Source organism: Balaenoptera ricei, chromosome 5, assembly GCF_028023285.1.
Source record: "Balaenoptera ricei isolate mBalRic1 chromosome 5, mBalRic1.hap2, whole genome shotgun sequence".
NCBI lineage: Eukaryota > Metazoa > Chordata > Mammalia > Artiodactyla > Balaenopteridae > Balaenoptera > Balaenoptera ricei.
In genome coordinates this window covers 81,107,287-81,122,362 of record NC_082643.1, presented here as the reverse complement: position 1 = coordinate 81,122,362, position 15,076 = coordinate 81,107,287, and the positions used below count along the sequence as shown (strand labels likewise).

At 33.6% G+C, this 15,076-nt stretch overlaps 1 protein-coding gene across 1 annotated transcript in view; it reads left to right on the top strand.

Moving 5' to 3' along the window:
* The window catches only part of DTHD1 (death domain containing 1), a 74,272-nt gene that overhangs the window by 5,057 nt on the left and 54,139 nt on the right, over positions 1 to 15,076 (top strand). The window contains exons 3-5 of the mRNA XM_059923839.1: positions 1,508 to 1,838; positions 4,459 to 4,638; positions 5,708 to 5,952. Of these exons, the coding sequence (XP_059779822.1) occupies positions 1,508 to 1,838; positions 4,459 to 4,638; positions 5,708 to 5,952 (756 nt within the window). The remainder of the gene's footprint in view (positions 1 to 1,507; positions 1,839 to 4,458; positions 4,639 to 5,707; positions 5,953 to 15,076) is intronic.

The following is a 15,076-nucleotide window of genomic DNA, read 5'->3' as shown; positions in this document are numbered from 1 at the left end:
AATGTATCTAATTTTCTGAAATACCATTATCACCATGATCAGAGAAGACTCAAACAGACCCATGTGCTGGATAATTTTCTATTCCTTCTAACTTTATGGGTTCAGAATTGTAAATATAAATAAATAACCCTCTCTGAAATTTCAACATATTTTCTAGATTTCTGTGTTAAAGGGCACTATAACATTCAATTTACTAACTGAAAAATAGTTAAAAGCTGATTATTCTAGAACTTGATATTAATGCTGCATTTTATAAAGATCCTCATTTCTCTTTGACATTGTTTATATTTCAATCATTTCACTGGTATGAAATGAGAAATAGCGAGAAGAGGGGAAATGCAAGCTGGTAGTTGTAATATAGAGAGCTAACATTTATTGAACACTCATTTATGTTAACCCACTACTATAAGAAGTTGAAATATTTAATCTCATTCAACCCTCACATTATTGTGGATCTGGTATTCGTTTCAGTTTGTAATGGATAAAGAAACCAGTGTTTTGGAATGATTTGAGGAAGTATGATACTATATTAGAAAGTTTGGGCTTTTGTGTTAAAGATAGATGGGCTCATTTATTGATTCTACAACTTACCATCTGTGTGATCCTCAGCAAGTTAAAATTTCTAAACTTCAGTTCCTTTATCTGTAAAATAGTAATTACAGTAGTACCTGCCCATGGGTGAGTAGTACCTCATATCCATAGTGTGAGGATTTGAATGAAATAATGTATAGCCTAAAACCTGGTACATAGAAAGAGCTAAAATATTAGCTATTTTAAAATAATAGTTAAAGGTTAACTGTTAAAATGTTAAAGGTCAAACAAATAGTGACTGATCTCAAAATTGAATTCAAATCTATAAGACTCTAAAATCTTAGGCAAAGTTAATGGTACAAAAAGCAAGAGTAAAACCAATTTTCAAAATCAGTTTTTGGATTGATTCTTTGAGGACTGTAAATATTCTGTTTCTATTTACTTTGATTAAACATACATTCACAGTACTTTTGTACCTTTCTCTATTTTTCTTAAAAATGTAATAAACAATTCCACTACCATATCTATACCTTTCCTCAAAATTTAGAAGACTATTCAGGCACTAGTATTTGGTTTATCAAGAAGCTTCAGCAATCTTCAGATTTATATTTGAAGTGAACAAAACAGGAATGAGTCATCTGCTTAAATAATAATAGTAATAACAATAGTAACAATAGCTTAATATATATAGTACTTTCTATGTGCCAGGCACAGCTTTTTAATTACTTACTGTATAATAGTTCATTTAATTCTCATTCTTCCTATGAGATAGGTATTATTTTATCACTATTTTACAGTTGAGGAAACTGAGGCATAGAGAGTTTAAGTATCTTGCCCAAGGTCACAGAGTTACTAAGTGGGAGAGCAGGGATTCATACCATGACAACGTGGCTCTAGAGCTTGTGCTCTTAGGCATTTCACTATACAGTCTATAAATCAAATATCTGAAAAAATGATGTCCTTTTTTCCCCTGCAGGTATCTTGATGTGCTGAGTGATGATACTCTCACCCAAGTGTCTTGTTATATTACAGCACCATCCTATGTTCTACAACATCTAGAATGCCGGATAATTAATAACATGAGTTCTTTAATAGTGAGTGATAATGAAGAGTTGGTCAGCAATGTTATCACTGTAGAGTGCTCACATATGGAAAAGAGAATTCCATTTCCAATATGCATTGCAATTCCATTTACTGCACGTTACAGGGGAAATTACAGAGACATCATGGTGAAAGTGTCTGATGTAGACCTTCAAGCAAATTACCTGACTCCAAATTCACTGGAAGGAATGAGAGGAAGTTACAAGGTTGGTAAATCCTTGACTACACCTACATTTGCTGTTTGACTTCTCGTCTAACTATTACTCAGACTACCAGATCATAGTACAGATACAATTACTCCATTGGTATAAAATGGAAGGGTTGATAAGATTTATGCCAGTGAATTCATGTGTTTTTTGTTTTTTTTTTGTTTTGTTTTGCTATCCATAAAGATAAAAGAGCAGAGCTTATTGGTCAAATTTGGGAGTGAAGAACTTGAGTCTAGGACCCAGCAAGTGTCATATTTTTGCCTGGGAAGCAAAGCCAACATCATGGTTTAATTAGCTTCACACCTTAGACTAGCTTTAGACTAACATTTCTAATGGGATGGACCTCTGTCTAAATTTAAGAATTCTAGAGTCCCCAGATGACACTAGCTTTATTTTTATCATTCATGGGTTAGGAAAATATGTAAAAACTAAACAATTTGTGTGTGTGTGTGTATGCCTTGAGATAGTTATTAAGTCTAGTTATTAGTCTGTACATGGAAAACAGTATATGTGGTAGTTAGGATGTGGGTTGTCGCGGAAGATTGGCTGGGTCTGAAGTTTGGTTCCTATACTTTCCTGCTATGTGAACTTGAGTAAATTATGTAATCTTGATATGACTCAATTTTTTTCATCTAAAAAATGAATACAATAATAGTGTCTACCTGATAGGGTAATAAGGATTAAATGAGAAAATACACTTAAGAAGATAAAAGGAAGTCTATAAACACATGTTAGTAGTTAATAAATTATCGTTTTCATGGTAGACTTTCTTATAATAACTCTGAAGCCATCTATGGTGACAAATTCATATGTTTTGAAGAAAGAATATATACATAATTATTAAACTTAGCATAGAGTTGATGGGAGTTAAAGTTTAAGGTTCTTCTGTGGATCACTGAACTTATTTTTAAATAATTAAAATATTTGTCTTTTCAGCTTTATATAAGTTATCATTATTTGAAGAAGAGGGCAGGGAATAAATGTAAAAAAAAAGCCACACATGCAAACAATTCTTTTTAATTTATCTCTTCTGATTTGGGTCTTTTCTGAGTTACAAACAAAGTTATATAGTTGAATATGAAAACTAAGCCTGTTCTAATTATTTACGCCAATTCATGCAACTAAGATATTTTATATTTAGTCTAGGAAGTCTGTAAGTATAATAGTCTAGTTATCATTGCCCTTACGTGTGGCTTTTTAATCTTGACCCATCTGTGTGACTATCATAATGAAAACAAAAAACAGTTCATAGCACATGTGCTTTTCACCAAATGGGCATGCAAGATGATTAGTGAATAGAAAATGCAAAAGAAAAAAATAAGAGAGCCATTGTCTACTGAAAAAAAAAAAGCATATATTTTCTTTTATAGTTTTCTAATGGTTGTTATCCCTATATTTAGCTCAAGAAAATTTAAACTCTAGGTTCCTTCCAAATTTTTATGTGGTTCATACAACATTTAAGAATTCTAATTCTGGCGTCAGATAAACCATCATCAGAGTTCTGCTCTTGACACACCCCTGCTTAAAAACCCTTCCATTTCCCAAGAACCTACCAAATGTACTCCAACTGCATGGCAACCATAATGAGTTCCCAGAGAACCTTTCTTTCTTACCTCTCACCATTTTCCCTCCAGCCAATTAAGAACATCCATCATGCCCTGAATTTTCCCAACAATGGATTCATGACATGATATTGTGAAATCTCTTCCTTAGTCAGTTTTCAAATGATAGATTATTTTCCATTGTTACTGTCCCTGAAATGTTTGTGTGTGTGTCTGCATGATTATCCTCTCATGCCTGGGTGGAGCCCAGCTGGTGTTTAGGGAAGCATGAATAGACCAGATTACTTCTAAGTCTTCCTCTTCATTTTAAGCTTTGGTGATTATATGAGTAGATAATTTTGTTTTCATTTATGTACTCAATTCCTTTTTGTGTGATAAAAAAGCTTGAATATGTCCCTGCATATATGCATTCCAAATTTAAATGTCACTATATAAAAAAGAAACACAAATGTGTCTCTTTGCAATCATCTGTTCCCCCTGCATGGAAGAGAGAAATAGAGAAAATGACAGAGAAAATTACTTTATCAAGAGACTGTGAATTGTCAGCAGGAAGAATTTGCTGATAGTACAGGTGCTGTAGGATTTGTGTAAACTACCCAAATGATGAAATTTTTCAGTCCTTGGAATTCCTAAAACATTGTTAAATCTTCTGGATAAAGGCCAATATTTAAAGTCCAAGTCCATTCTGGTAAAGGAGGATAGGATTCCAAATATAATTAATATTTGTGAAAACACTAAATGTGATTGCCCATTATCGATTTACCTTTTGGGGGGAATAATTTAAATTTAAAAATACATTTATTTCTCTCTTTTCTATCGTGTAGTTCAAATTTGAGAAACTCCTAATATCTACTTCTACTTCATCTCATGAAAGGACCATCCATTTGGGGTTAATGAAGTAATTCTCAATTGTGGGAGATTACAGGGACAGCATATAGTTGTTGTTGTTGTTGTTTTTTCCCACAGCCAGAGAATATGTACAGCATGTATTTCCAGAGCAATGCACTATTAATGTCCTTTAATGTCATTGTCTTAATGTCCTTAAATCCACACAGGTGACCTGTGCTGAAGTGAAAGTTTATAAGTTGGGTATCTTTTCTGTTGTGTCTTGTTTAAAGAAAGAGTCCTTTACAGTAACAAAGAAAGGCCTTACTCTTAAGCCAAGCATGGATTCTCGAATATCCTTAAATTATCCTCCAGGAGTTTTCAGCTCACCAGTGCTTGTACAATTAAAGGTAAATATTAAAAACTGGTGAGTTTCTTCTCCTAGATTTTGTGGGTCATCAAACATCATCCGAAAAGGATGGAGAAGATACAAATATTTAATATAACAGTAAATGAATTCTTATACTTTTAATGACCTTACAGTGTCATCATTGATATAATGATGATTTGGAGCATATTAAAGCTCATTCCAAAATAAATCCCTGCCTTATTTTAAAGATTTTTCTAGCTAATTTTTTGTGTTGTTTTATTTATGATATTTGTTGACAAAAACAAATGTTGAGTATCTATGATAGAATTAATGCCAGACATTGGGACTTCTGTATGATTCAAGATTTCCACCTGAGAGGATGGTTAAAAGAGAGGCTAATCAATTAAAATACTTATGATTGTAAATATTTGGTTATATTTAATTATTAAACAGTCCTTTTCTGGGATGAGAATTTAATACATACAAACATTATTTACAAAGTGTACAATGACGTATCAATGTACATTTTAGAAGACATAGTTCCTCAATATTTCCTTCTAGCCTAACTCTCCCTCATGCTCTCCTAATTTCTCCCAGTTGTACCATAAGTGGTAAGCAAAGAAGAAAAGTTAGGAAGAAATCATATTATACACAATTTATTCATGAATATTTTCCATAAACTTTGAAATTTTGGAATCATGCTAGCTATTTTTATCAGCCATTCTTATGTGAGAGGAAACAGATAAATATAGTCTTGTTTTTCTAGTTTCTGAAGATCACTTGATCTAACAATAGTTCTAATTAGAAATTATATAAAATGTCTATTTTGTTTTCTAGGTCATTTTTTTTGCCTACAATTAAGAGTGTTTCTCAGTTATTTATAACATAGAGCAAGGAACCTAGATTTCAGAAAGACTTTGTAAAAAGAAGACCAAATCCTGTGATCTTTTATAAATTAATATAGTGTAGATTCCAACCAACAATGTAGAGAAAAATGTATAAAACTATGTTCTATTAAATTTTCAGGAAATTGACTTAGAAATGTGCTGATACTTTGTATCTTCTGCTATTAAAATATAGGAATATACATCTATTTTTTCTTTGTATAGGTCCAACCAATTGACCCATCTCTGGTGGCATATTTAAAAACTCAGAAAGATACTTCCTACTCAGTACTATCCACAAGCCCTCTGATTCATGTTCAGCACCCATCAACACATCTTTTCCAGAAGCCAATCACTGTATTCCTACCTTGTTCTCCACACCCTGATAAAAAAAATCTTCGGTCTGAGATAGATCATAAAAGAACAGCTAGTGCCACAACAAACAGAATCATACCTTTATACCTCAACTGGTGAGTTAGACCCTAATGTCTCTAGTTGACTTGATGGTAAACAAAGAAACTTAAATGATTAAAAGTGTAATCAGATGTATTTAAATATCAGTATTGAAATATGATGAAATATTTTTAATATGGAAATAAAATATTGTGGATCCAGAAGGGTAATGATTTTAGCTGTAACGGGTCCACAAGTATGCTATGTGAAAAGATTGACACAAAAGAGATAAAATTAATCCTTGTTTTCAAAAAATTTATGATATGGTTAAACACAAAGATGTGATATGATGATTGTAATTTCTATGTTTAAGAGCGTTCCGTTGATGTGGGAAAAGATTAACCTGATCTTTTTAAAAATAAATTAAATTTGAGTCTATATTTGCCATATAGGCAGTTTCCTTTCTCTCCTAATTTTTATAATTAAAAAAGATCCCCACAAATAAGATTAATATACATATTGAGTTACCAGCCAGAAATGAAATCAGAAATGAAATGCTAACAACAAATAGGATACACTGAATAATAGTAACCCTGATCTTATTTTCTGTCTTTTCATTTAATACTTAACTTTTTTTTCCTAATAAGAAAGGTAGAAGGGAACCTTTCTATTCTTTGGTTCTGAAGGGAAATTTCTTTTCTTTGAAAAAACATCAGAGGGAGAAACAAGTTCAGAAAGAAATAAAAACTATTATTAATCGAGAAGTTACTATTTGCCAGGTTCCTTATGTACAATCTCCCCACCACCCTACCTTCAGTTTATCAGTGAGAAGTCTGAAACTCAATGAGATTAAGAACTTGTACAGTTATCCCCAGGTTCCACATCTGAGGATTCAACCTACTGTGGGTTGATAATATTTTTTAAAAATTCTAGCAAGTTCCTGAAAGCAAAACTTGAATTTGCCATGCACTGGCAACTATTTATACACCATTTACATTGTATTAAGTATTGTAAGTAATCTTGAGATGATTAAAGTATATGGGAAGATGTGTGTAGGTTATATGCAAAGACTACACCATTTTACATAAGAGACTTGAGCATCCACAGATTTTGGTACCTCTGGGGGTCCTAGAATCAATCTTTTGCATCTGGATACCAAGGAAGGACTGTACGTGAGAAGTGTGCAAGCTTGGTCTGGACTCAACATAACCCTATTCCTAATCATGACTCTACGTAGCCATCATCTATTTAGTTTGAGTCTGCAAGACTAGAAATCGAGAAGTGGATTATTTGCTCTTTACCACTGTTTCTAATTTAGGAAACTGACAATAGTAGAACATTGGGTTGTGGCTAGGAGATGAAGTTAAACTTTCCCTAGTATTAGGTAAGTGAGAGACAACATAGAAATATAGACACGATCCATTTGTACCTGCTTTTGCTTCTTGGGATATATATATATATCTCCCAATTGGCACTGAGTTAATCCATGTTCCTGTATATCATGGTAAGGTAAGATTTAAAACCAGAAATATCCTGGAGCTTCCTATTTAAATGTATTAGTCTAACAGATTAAGACATTCTCTTTCAAAAGCTCCTAAAATATATAGATATATGTACTTCATATACATATACATTTTATATGTATATATACATATATATATTAAAGATGAGAGCTTTCCTCTAAAAATTGATTCTGACTGGTAACCTATTGCTAGAATCTAGTATTTCTACTGTCTATAGAGTAGATTGCAAAGGATTAATAAAAATAATTTGTACCTGACATGTACTTTACATCATAAAACAAAGCAGCTCTATTTGACAGAAAGATAATAGAAAACCAATTTGCCTGCCCCTGATTTTTGATCCCATAGTCTATATATACCAATGAGAATAAAAATGTATCCCTGTAATACACAGATATCATTTGTGGAAGTGACTAGATCAGTGTTTCTTTGCCTCTCCTTTGCTGTATTTCCATATCCCTCAGAAACAACAGGGCAGAATGTGGAGAGAAATTAGAGGCAGTGTATTGCATTGTCAAAAATGAAATTGCCAAAAGTATAGGGATAATGGCAGAGGCGATAAGATCCCTAAAAGATATGCATGCTGAGTGTGGCACATTTTCATACACTTAGTCGACTCAAAGCATTGGAAATCCAGTCAGCACAGATAGGAGAAGGTTACACCTTCGTCCAGAGAAATTATACTCAGTAAAAATGACTAGACACTGAAAATTGGTTTAGAAATTATGCACATGGATCTGCCCTCTAGATCTAAGAAAGAGATTCAAACAGCAACCAAATTGAAAGTGGGCAGAAAAATATTCATTCAAGGATAAGAAAAAGCCCAAGTCCTCCATGATGTCTTAAGGGAAAAAAATCAATACCAATCAGTACCAAGACTTCAAAAGAAGAACAAAAATAACAAAAAACAAACTATAGAAATAAGGAAAGAGAATATCATCCTGACATTTCACAGTAATTTGAATAATGAGAATTACAGTTACCTGGAGGATTTTATAGAAATCTATTTTGTAAGTTTAAGTAGTATTCAATAAGCAAAATTTCTAAGAAACAGAAAGCCATCAGGATAGACCAGGAAAAGAATGAAGAACAACAGGATGAGATACAAAGATAAAAAGCTCAGATGAAAAGTCACCAAGCTATGATAAGGACTCATCTGAAGTGATGTAACCTAATAATTATAAGTACCATTGAAAGAGACCAAAACAATCATACAAGAAGCAACAATCAAAGGCAGGGAAATGTGATTTTCTGATGTTGATTAAAACCTTGAGTTAGAAAGTGTTGATTTCAAAATTTACGAAAAAAACCCCTATACTTAGATAAAACATGGCAAATTGAAATGTACATTTAAATAAAACGTAATTCTATAAGCATCCATTCAGCACAAACAGATTAAGAAGGAATAAAATCAGTCTAGCCCTAGGCTCATTCTTTGCAGCATGAAATATCAAGGAAAAATGGACTAAAGCCATCAAAGATTTGAAGGGAAGATGTTGTGGAATTAGGGTTTTCACCTAACAAACAAGTTTTTCTTTTTTTTTTTTAATACAAGGGCTCACGAAATGTACTACTCACTGGTTCTTAACAAAATAAATAGATAAAATTAATGAGCTAAGGATAAAATAAAATTTAAGAGATCAAGAATAGGAGAGTAATTCTTATTTTCAAATATCTGGTATTGAATATAAATAATATAAAAGCAAAAGAAAAAGTAAAAATTCATATGGCAAAGTGGCAACAGAAAGAAAACAAGAAAACAGCATGGTGACATTAAAGAGAAAATATCATATAAATAAAATCATCAGTTAAATAAATATAAATGGGTTAAACATAATTTATTCTGTTGTCCACCTTAATCTTAAATATGTTTTAATACTTTATATGCTGTATTTGCAGAGGTTTCCTTAGATTTATTATATTTTTTACCAATTTTACTGTCAATTGTTTAAGCTGTTCATTTTATTAATTAAAATTCTCATTTCTAAAAGGCTATTGCTATGTTTTAAAGGTCTTAAGAAAACTTTTTCCAAGGTACTCCGTTTTTTCATTATGCTTCCTATTTCTTCTTTTATTCCTTTAATCATTGTAAACACTTTTTTTTTAAGTTTCATTCAGATTATTCTATCACCTATGAGCATGATATTAACTATGTTATCTATTACCATGGTTAATCTAGTAAACTATCATACTAATTCCATTCTATGACTCTTAGCCTTAGAAATTCATTTCTGAGTATTGATTATAATTTTTGATCAGATCAGCTTTTCTTCTCCCTTTCCCTTCCACCCAGAGCAGCTTCTGTGTGCTTCTTTGTTGCTTTCTTGAGCTAGCGTTCAAAGGGATTTTGGTTGTTTTTGTTGTTTCTCATTTCATAGCCAGTGCTGCCCTTTGGGGATTCCAGTTTTTTGACTGAGTTAGTTCCAGCTGACAGCTGGAGGCTGTATCTAATGTGCCTGAGTACACGTTAGACTCTAGACCGCACACATCTGGTGTGTGTGCATGGTTGGTTGGGGAGAGCAGGCTGATGAGGGTGGGAGGATTCACAGAATCAGTCCCTCATGTTCCCAAGGGAGGAAAGAGGATTCTAGCTTTTTGAGATTTTTTTCCCAGATCTAGGGGATTTTCTTTCCAGCTTTTGAGTTCCTCCAACTTGTGTGTGTGTGTGTGTGTGTGTGTGTGTGTGTGTGTGTGTGTGACATTTCATCCAGCAATCTAAGATTGCCATTTGTCATCAATTCAACTAGCCAGTGTCAATTTCGTCTTCTCAATTTCTTTGCCTTAGTACATGATCTCTTCGCTTTTTCTACCATGTTTAGCTGAAGAACTCTCATTTATTCTATAAGTTGAAGCTCAGCTCTTTCCTTATCTGTCAAGACAGTCTCTGATCTCCAGGAGGGATTGACCACTCCTCTCTTTGTGCCAGCCCTATTCTTTTGTACATCCTAAATCACACCATAGTGTTATTAAATTCCCTTTTCCATTTATCATCATTCAGCATAATTATAACATAGTCAGTGCTATGTTGAATTAGGTGAATTAAATAAATTAATGAGTAAATTTGTGGAAAAGTAAATTGTGTCATTAATTTTCTATACTTTCTGACAATACTAAATTGATAAGTTATAATATGCTCTGTTGCTATTAGTGCTAGACATGGGTGGTGCATTTTCCCCATCCAGTGTAGCATAAAGCAATTAAATGAGAACCTATATGAACTATTTATTTAACATTCTTTCATCAAAGGGTGAAAGCCAGTTGAACATTTTCTGTGGAAATAGAAACACAATGAAGCGATCCACACCTCAGAAGATAAAAAAGATAAAAACAATTTGAGGCCAAAACATAGTTTGAATATAAAGAATAAAAGGTCTTTGTTGCAGTTCATTCCTTCATGTGTGAATGATTTCTGGGGAAAAGATGAGAGTTATTTAATTATGAGCCAGAAAAGATTTCTTGACAGTAATGAAAGGATAAATTAATTTATTAAATGGAAACTTATTCCATATTATGCAAGAAATATTTTAGAGAGTTAGATGGGAAATTTTTTGCATGAAAAATGCCATTTCTATATAATGCTATTGGTTTTAAGATCATCTTATTAAAATGTAATATGTGAGTCATACACAAGAATATTTGTACAATATATGCATCATATTGCAAAAAATAATAAAATGGAGAAACTGGTAAAGCTACCACATAACTTAAGAAATTAGATATTATCAATACAATTACATCTTCTTACTTATCTCTCCCCATCCCATCCCTTACCTCGCTACCCTAATTGCTCTTCATCTTCACCAAAGTTAACCACTACTAGGAAATTATGAATCATTCCTTTGCTTTTATTTTTTAGTTTTATCAATATATTTTTATTCATCACTATACAGTACCTTGTTTGGTTTTGTTTGTGCTTACCGTTTGTAAAAATGGTACCCTACTGTGTATAGTCTTATAGTCTTGCTTTTCCATTTATAATTGTGTAAAGTTCATTTTCACTTCTATATAATATTCTATTGAATAACTTAGTATTTTATTTACCAGTGTTCTTACTGATGGACATTTGGGTAGTTTCAATTTTTTTGCTAAAACGAATAGTACTATTATGATTATTCTTCACTCAAAGTGTATTTGTGTAAGCACATCTTTAGAGTATCTACCTAGAAGTCATGTTCAGTCATAGGGTAGGCACATGTACAATTTTACAAGTTTTACGAACTGGTAGAACTAAATTTCATGCTCCCACTATTGCTTTTTATCTTTTCTAGCCTTGTATATTGTCAGATTTTGTAATTTGGAAAATTTAATAGGTGTAAAATGGATCTCATGTGGTTTTAATCTGCAATGCTCTGATTACAATGAAGGTGACACCTTTCATAATGGCTTTTGTTAGACATTTGTGTTTTCTTATATGTGAGGTATCTTAATTTCTTTGCTCATTTTTGAACTTTTTACGTTGATTTGTAGGATTGTTTATGGTCTCAATGTTAATCCTTTGTCAGTTTGTGGCCTGTATTTTTATATTTATGTGACAGATTTATCATGTTTTTCTTTAATGATCAGTGCTTTTTGCTCAGTCCTAAAATACTTATATCTCCTAAATTATAAAAATGGTCCTCTTTATTATCTTATAATTTTAAAGGTTTGAATTTCAAGTAAGTCTTTGATCCATCTGAAATTGACTTTTATATACAGTGTGAGGTAGGAATTCTTTTTTTCCCATGTGGATAACATTTTACCAGCATGATTTATTGAACGATTCTTTCTTTCTCTAACATTCTGCAAAGTCTCCTCTGTCACATAACAAGTTTCTTCTTCTGAGCTGTCCCATTGGTCAGTCTTTTTACATAGTTCTGAGCCAATCTAACACCGTCATAGTTATTAAGGCTTTATAATTAAAAAGTCGATATCTGATAGGTAAGCCATATCATATTCTTTTTTTTGAAATTTCTTTATTTATTTATTTTTGGCTGTGTTGGGTCTTCGTTTCTGTGCGAGGGCTTTCTCCAGTTGTGGCGAGCGGGGGGCCACTCTTCATCGCGGTGCGCGGGCCTCTCACTATCGCGGCCTCTCTTGTTGCGGAGCACAGGCTCCAGACGCCCAGGCTCAGTAATTGTGGCTCACGGGCCTAGTTGCTCCGCGGCATGTGGGATCTTCCCAGAGCAGGGCTCGAACCCGTGTCCCCTGCATTGGCAGGCAGATTCTCAACCACTGCGCCACCAGGGAAGCCCTCATATTCTTTTTATTCAGGAGAATTTTTGTTTCTGTTTTTCTTGAAACTTTCCCATTCATATAAAATAGAATCAGTTCGTTAAGGTCCGCAAGAACAAACTCTGGGATTTTGCTAGTAATTTCCTCTGATGTATGGGTCAATTTGGAGAAAAATGACATCTTTAGCATATTAAGTCTTTAAATCTGTTACCTATAATGTATGCTTCAATTTGTGTAGTTTTATAATGTCTTTCAATGAAGTGTTATCAAAGTCCCACATATGTACTACACACACTTTGCTAGGCTTATTCCTAGATACCTTATAATTTTAACTGCTATTATAAATGGTATGCAAAATTTTTGTTTTCTCATAAATATATATATATGAATGCATTAGATTTTTCTACAGTGGTATTGAAGCCAGCCGCCTTTCTAAACCTTCTCATTATTTCTAATATTTGTTTTTGAGAATTCCTTCAAGTTTTCTACGTAAACTCTTGCATCGACTTTAAGCAATGAAAGTTTTGATTTTCCTTCCAGTCAGCATGTTTATGTATTTAATCCATTTTGAGTTAATTTTTGCATGTGGTGTGAGATAAGTCCAATTTCATTCTGCATATGAATATCCAGTTTTCCCCAAACCATTTATTGAATAGGGTAGCCTTTCCCCATTGTGTGTTCTTGGTATTCTTGTAGAAGATCAGTTGGCTATAGATGTGTGGATTTATTTCTAGGCTCTCTATTCTGTTCCATTGGTCTTTATGTCTGTTTTTATGCCAGTACCATACTGTTGTTACTGTAGCTTTGTGATATATTTTGAAATCAGGACATATGATGCCCCCAGCTTTGTTCTTACTCAAGATTGCTTACTCAGGGTCTTTTTTGGTTCTATATGAATTTTAGAAAATTTTTTTCTATTTCTATAAAGAGCACCATTGGGATTTTGATAGGGATTGTATTGAATCTATAGATCACCTTGGGTAGTATTGAATATTAATTCTTCTAATCCATGAGCATTTGTTTGTGTATTGTTTTTCTTGAAATAGAATTTTGCTGTGTGTTTCAGTTATCTATTTCTTCATATCAAACTATTCCAAACAACAGCCATTTTACTAGTTCTCCTGATTCTGTGGGTTGTTTGGGGTCTCAGTTGGATTGTTCTTTGGTTTATCTTGCTTAGGGTCTGTTATGCATTGCAGTAAGATGGTTCTGAGGCTGGGAAGTCCAAGGTGGGTTTATTCACATGTCTGGAGCCCTGGCAGTGGTGGCTGGAAGCCTAGAATCCGCTGGTATGCTGAAATGGCTGGGCCTCGTTCTCTCTCCAGGTAGTCTCAGGGTCTCTTTCTTTCCACCTGACTTCTCCTTATGGCCTCCTTCTGTCATGGGCTCTTTCCAGAAGAATAGCTGGACTACTGACATGGAGAATCAGGGCTTTCAAAAGTACAAAAGCAGACGCTGCCAGGCTTTCTTAATTTTTAAGCCTGGGGTTATCAGATCACCATTTCTGAAATATTCTATTGATTGAAGCCAGTCTCAGAACTGTCTCTAGTTCATTGTGGGAGAGTGCTACACAGTGGCATGAATATTGAGAGGTATGGTTAGTATCTTTGGAGACCAGCTACCGATCTGGCTTAAGATCCTTGATTTATATTGATTTGTTCCTCATTTCTTTGGGGATATTATGCCACTGTTCATGGACTTTATTATCGATGCCATGAAGATCTCAGTGAATTTTATTTTCATAACTTTTTGGGTGATCTGCTTTATCTTGCTGACTGCTTTTAATATCTTTTCTTTGTACTTGGATTTCTGAATTTTTCTATGATGTATCTAGATGTAAATTTTAAACACTTTTTCTGAAAACAATACATTATTCTTTCTGAATAAGTGGATTTACATCTTTTTTTTAGATTTTTTTTTAAATTAATTAATTAATTTATTTTGGGCTGTGTTGGGTCTTTGTTTCTGTGCGAGGGCTTTCTCTAGGTGTGGCAAGTGGGGGCCATTCTTCATCGCGGTGCGCGGGCCTCTCACTATCGCGGCCTCTCTTGTTGCGGAGCACAGGCTCCAGACGCGCAGGCTCAGTAGTTGTGGCTCACGGGCCCAGTTGCTCCGCGGCATGTGGGATCTTCCCAGACCAGGGCTCGAACCCTGTGTGTTCGAGCCCAATGTGCCCTGCATTGGCAGGCGGATTCTCAACCACTGCGCCACCAGGGAAGCCCTTTTTTTTAGATTTAAAAAATAAATTTTATTGCTTTTAGACCTTCGTTTAACTACTTATTCATTTGTGTTTTTGAAGGACTTTATTTACTTATGTAAGTGAAAGATTTTTAAAAATTCTATAGTGCTTTACAATTTTAAAAAGTTTCACACACATGATTTCATATAATCCCATAATAACCCTTTTTTCCCCTACCCCTACTTTGTCCCTCCCCCCTTCCCTCTCCCCACTGGTTTCTTCTCTATA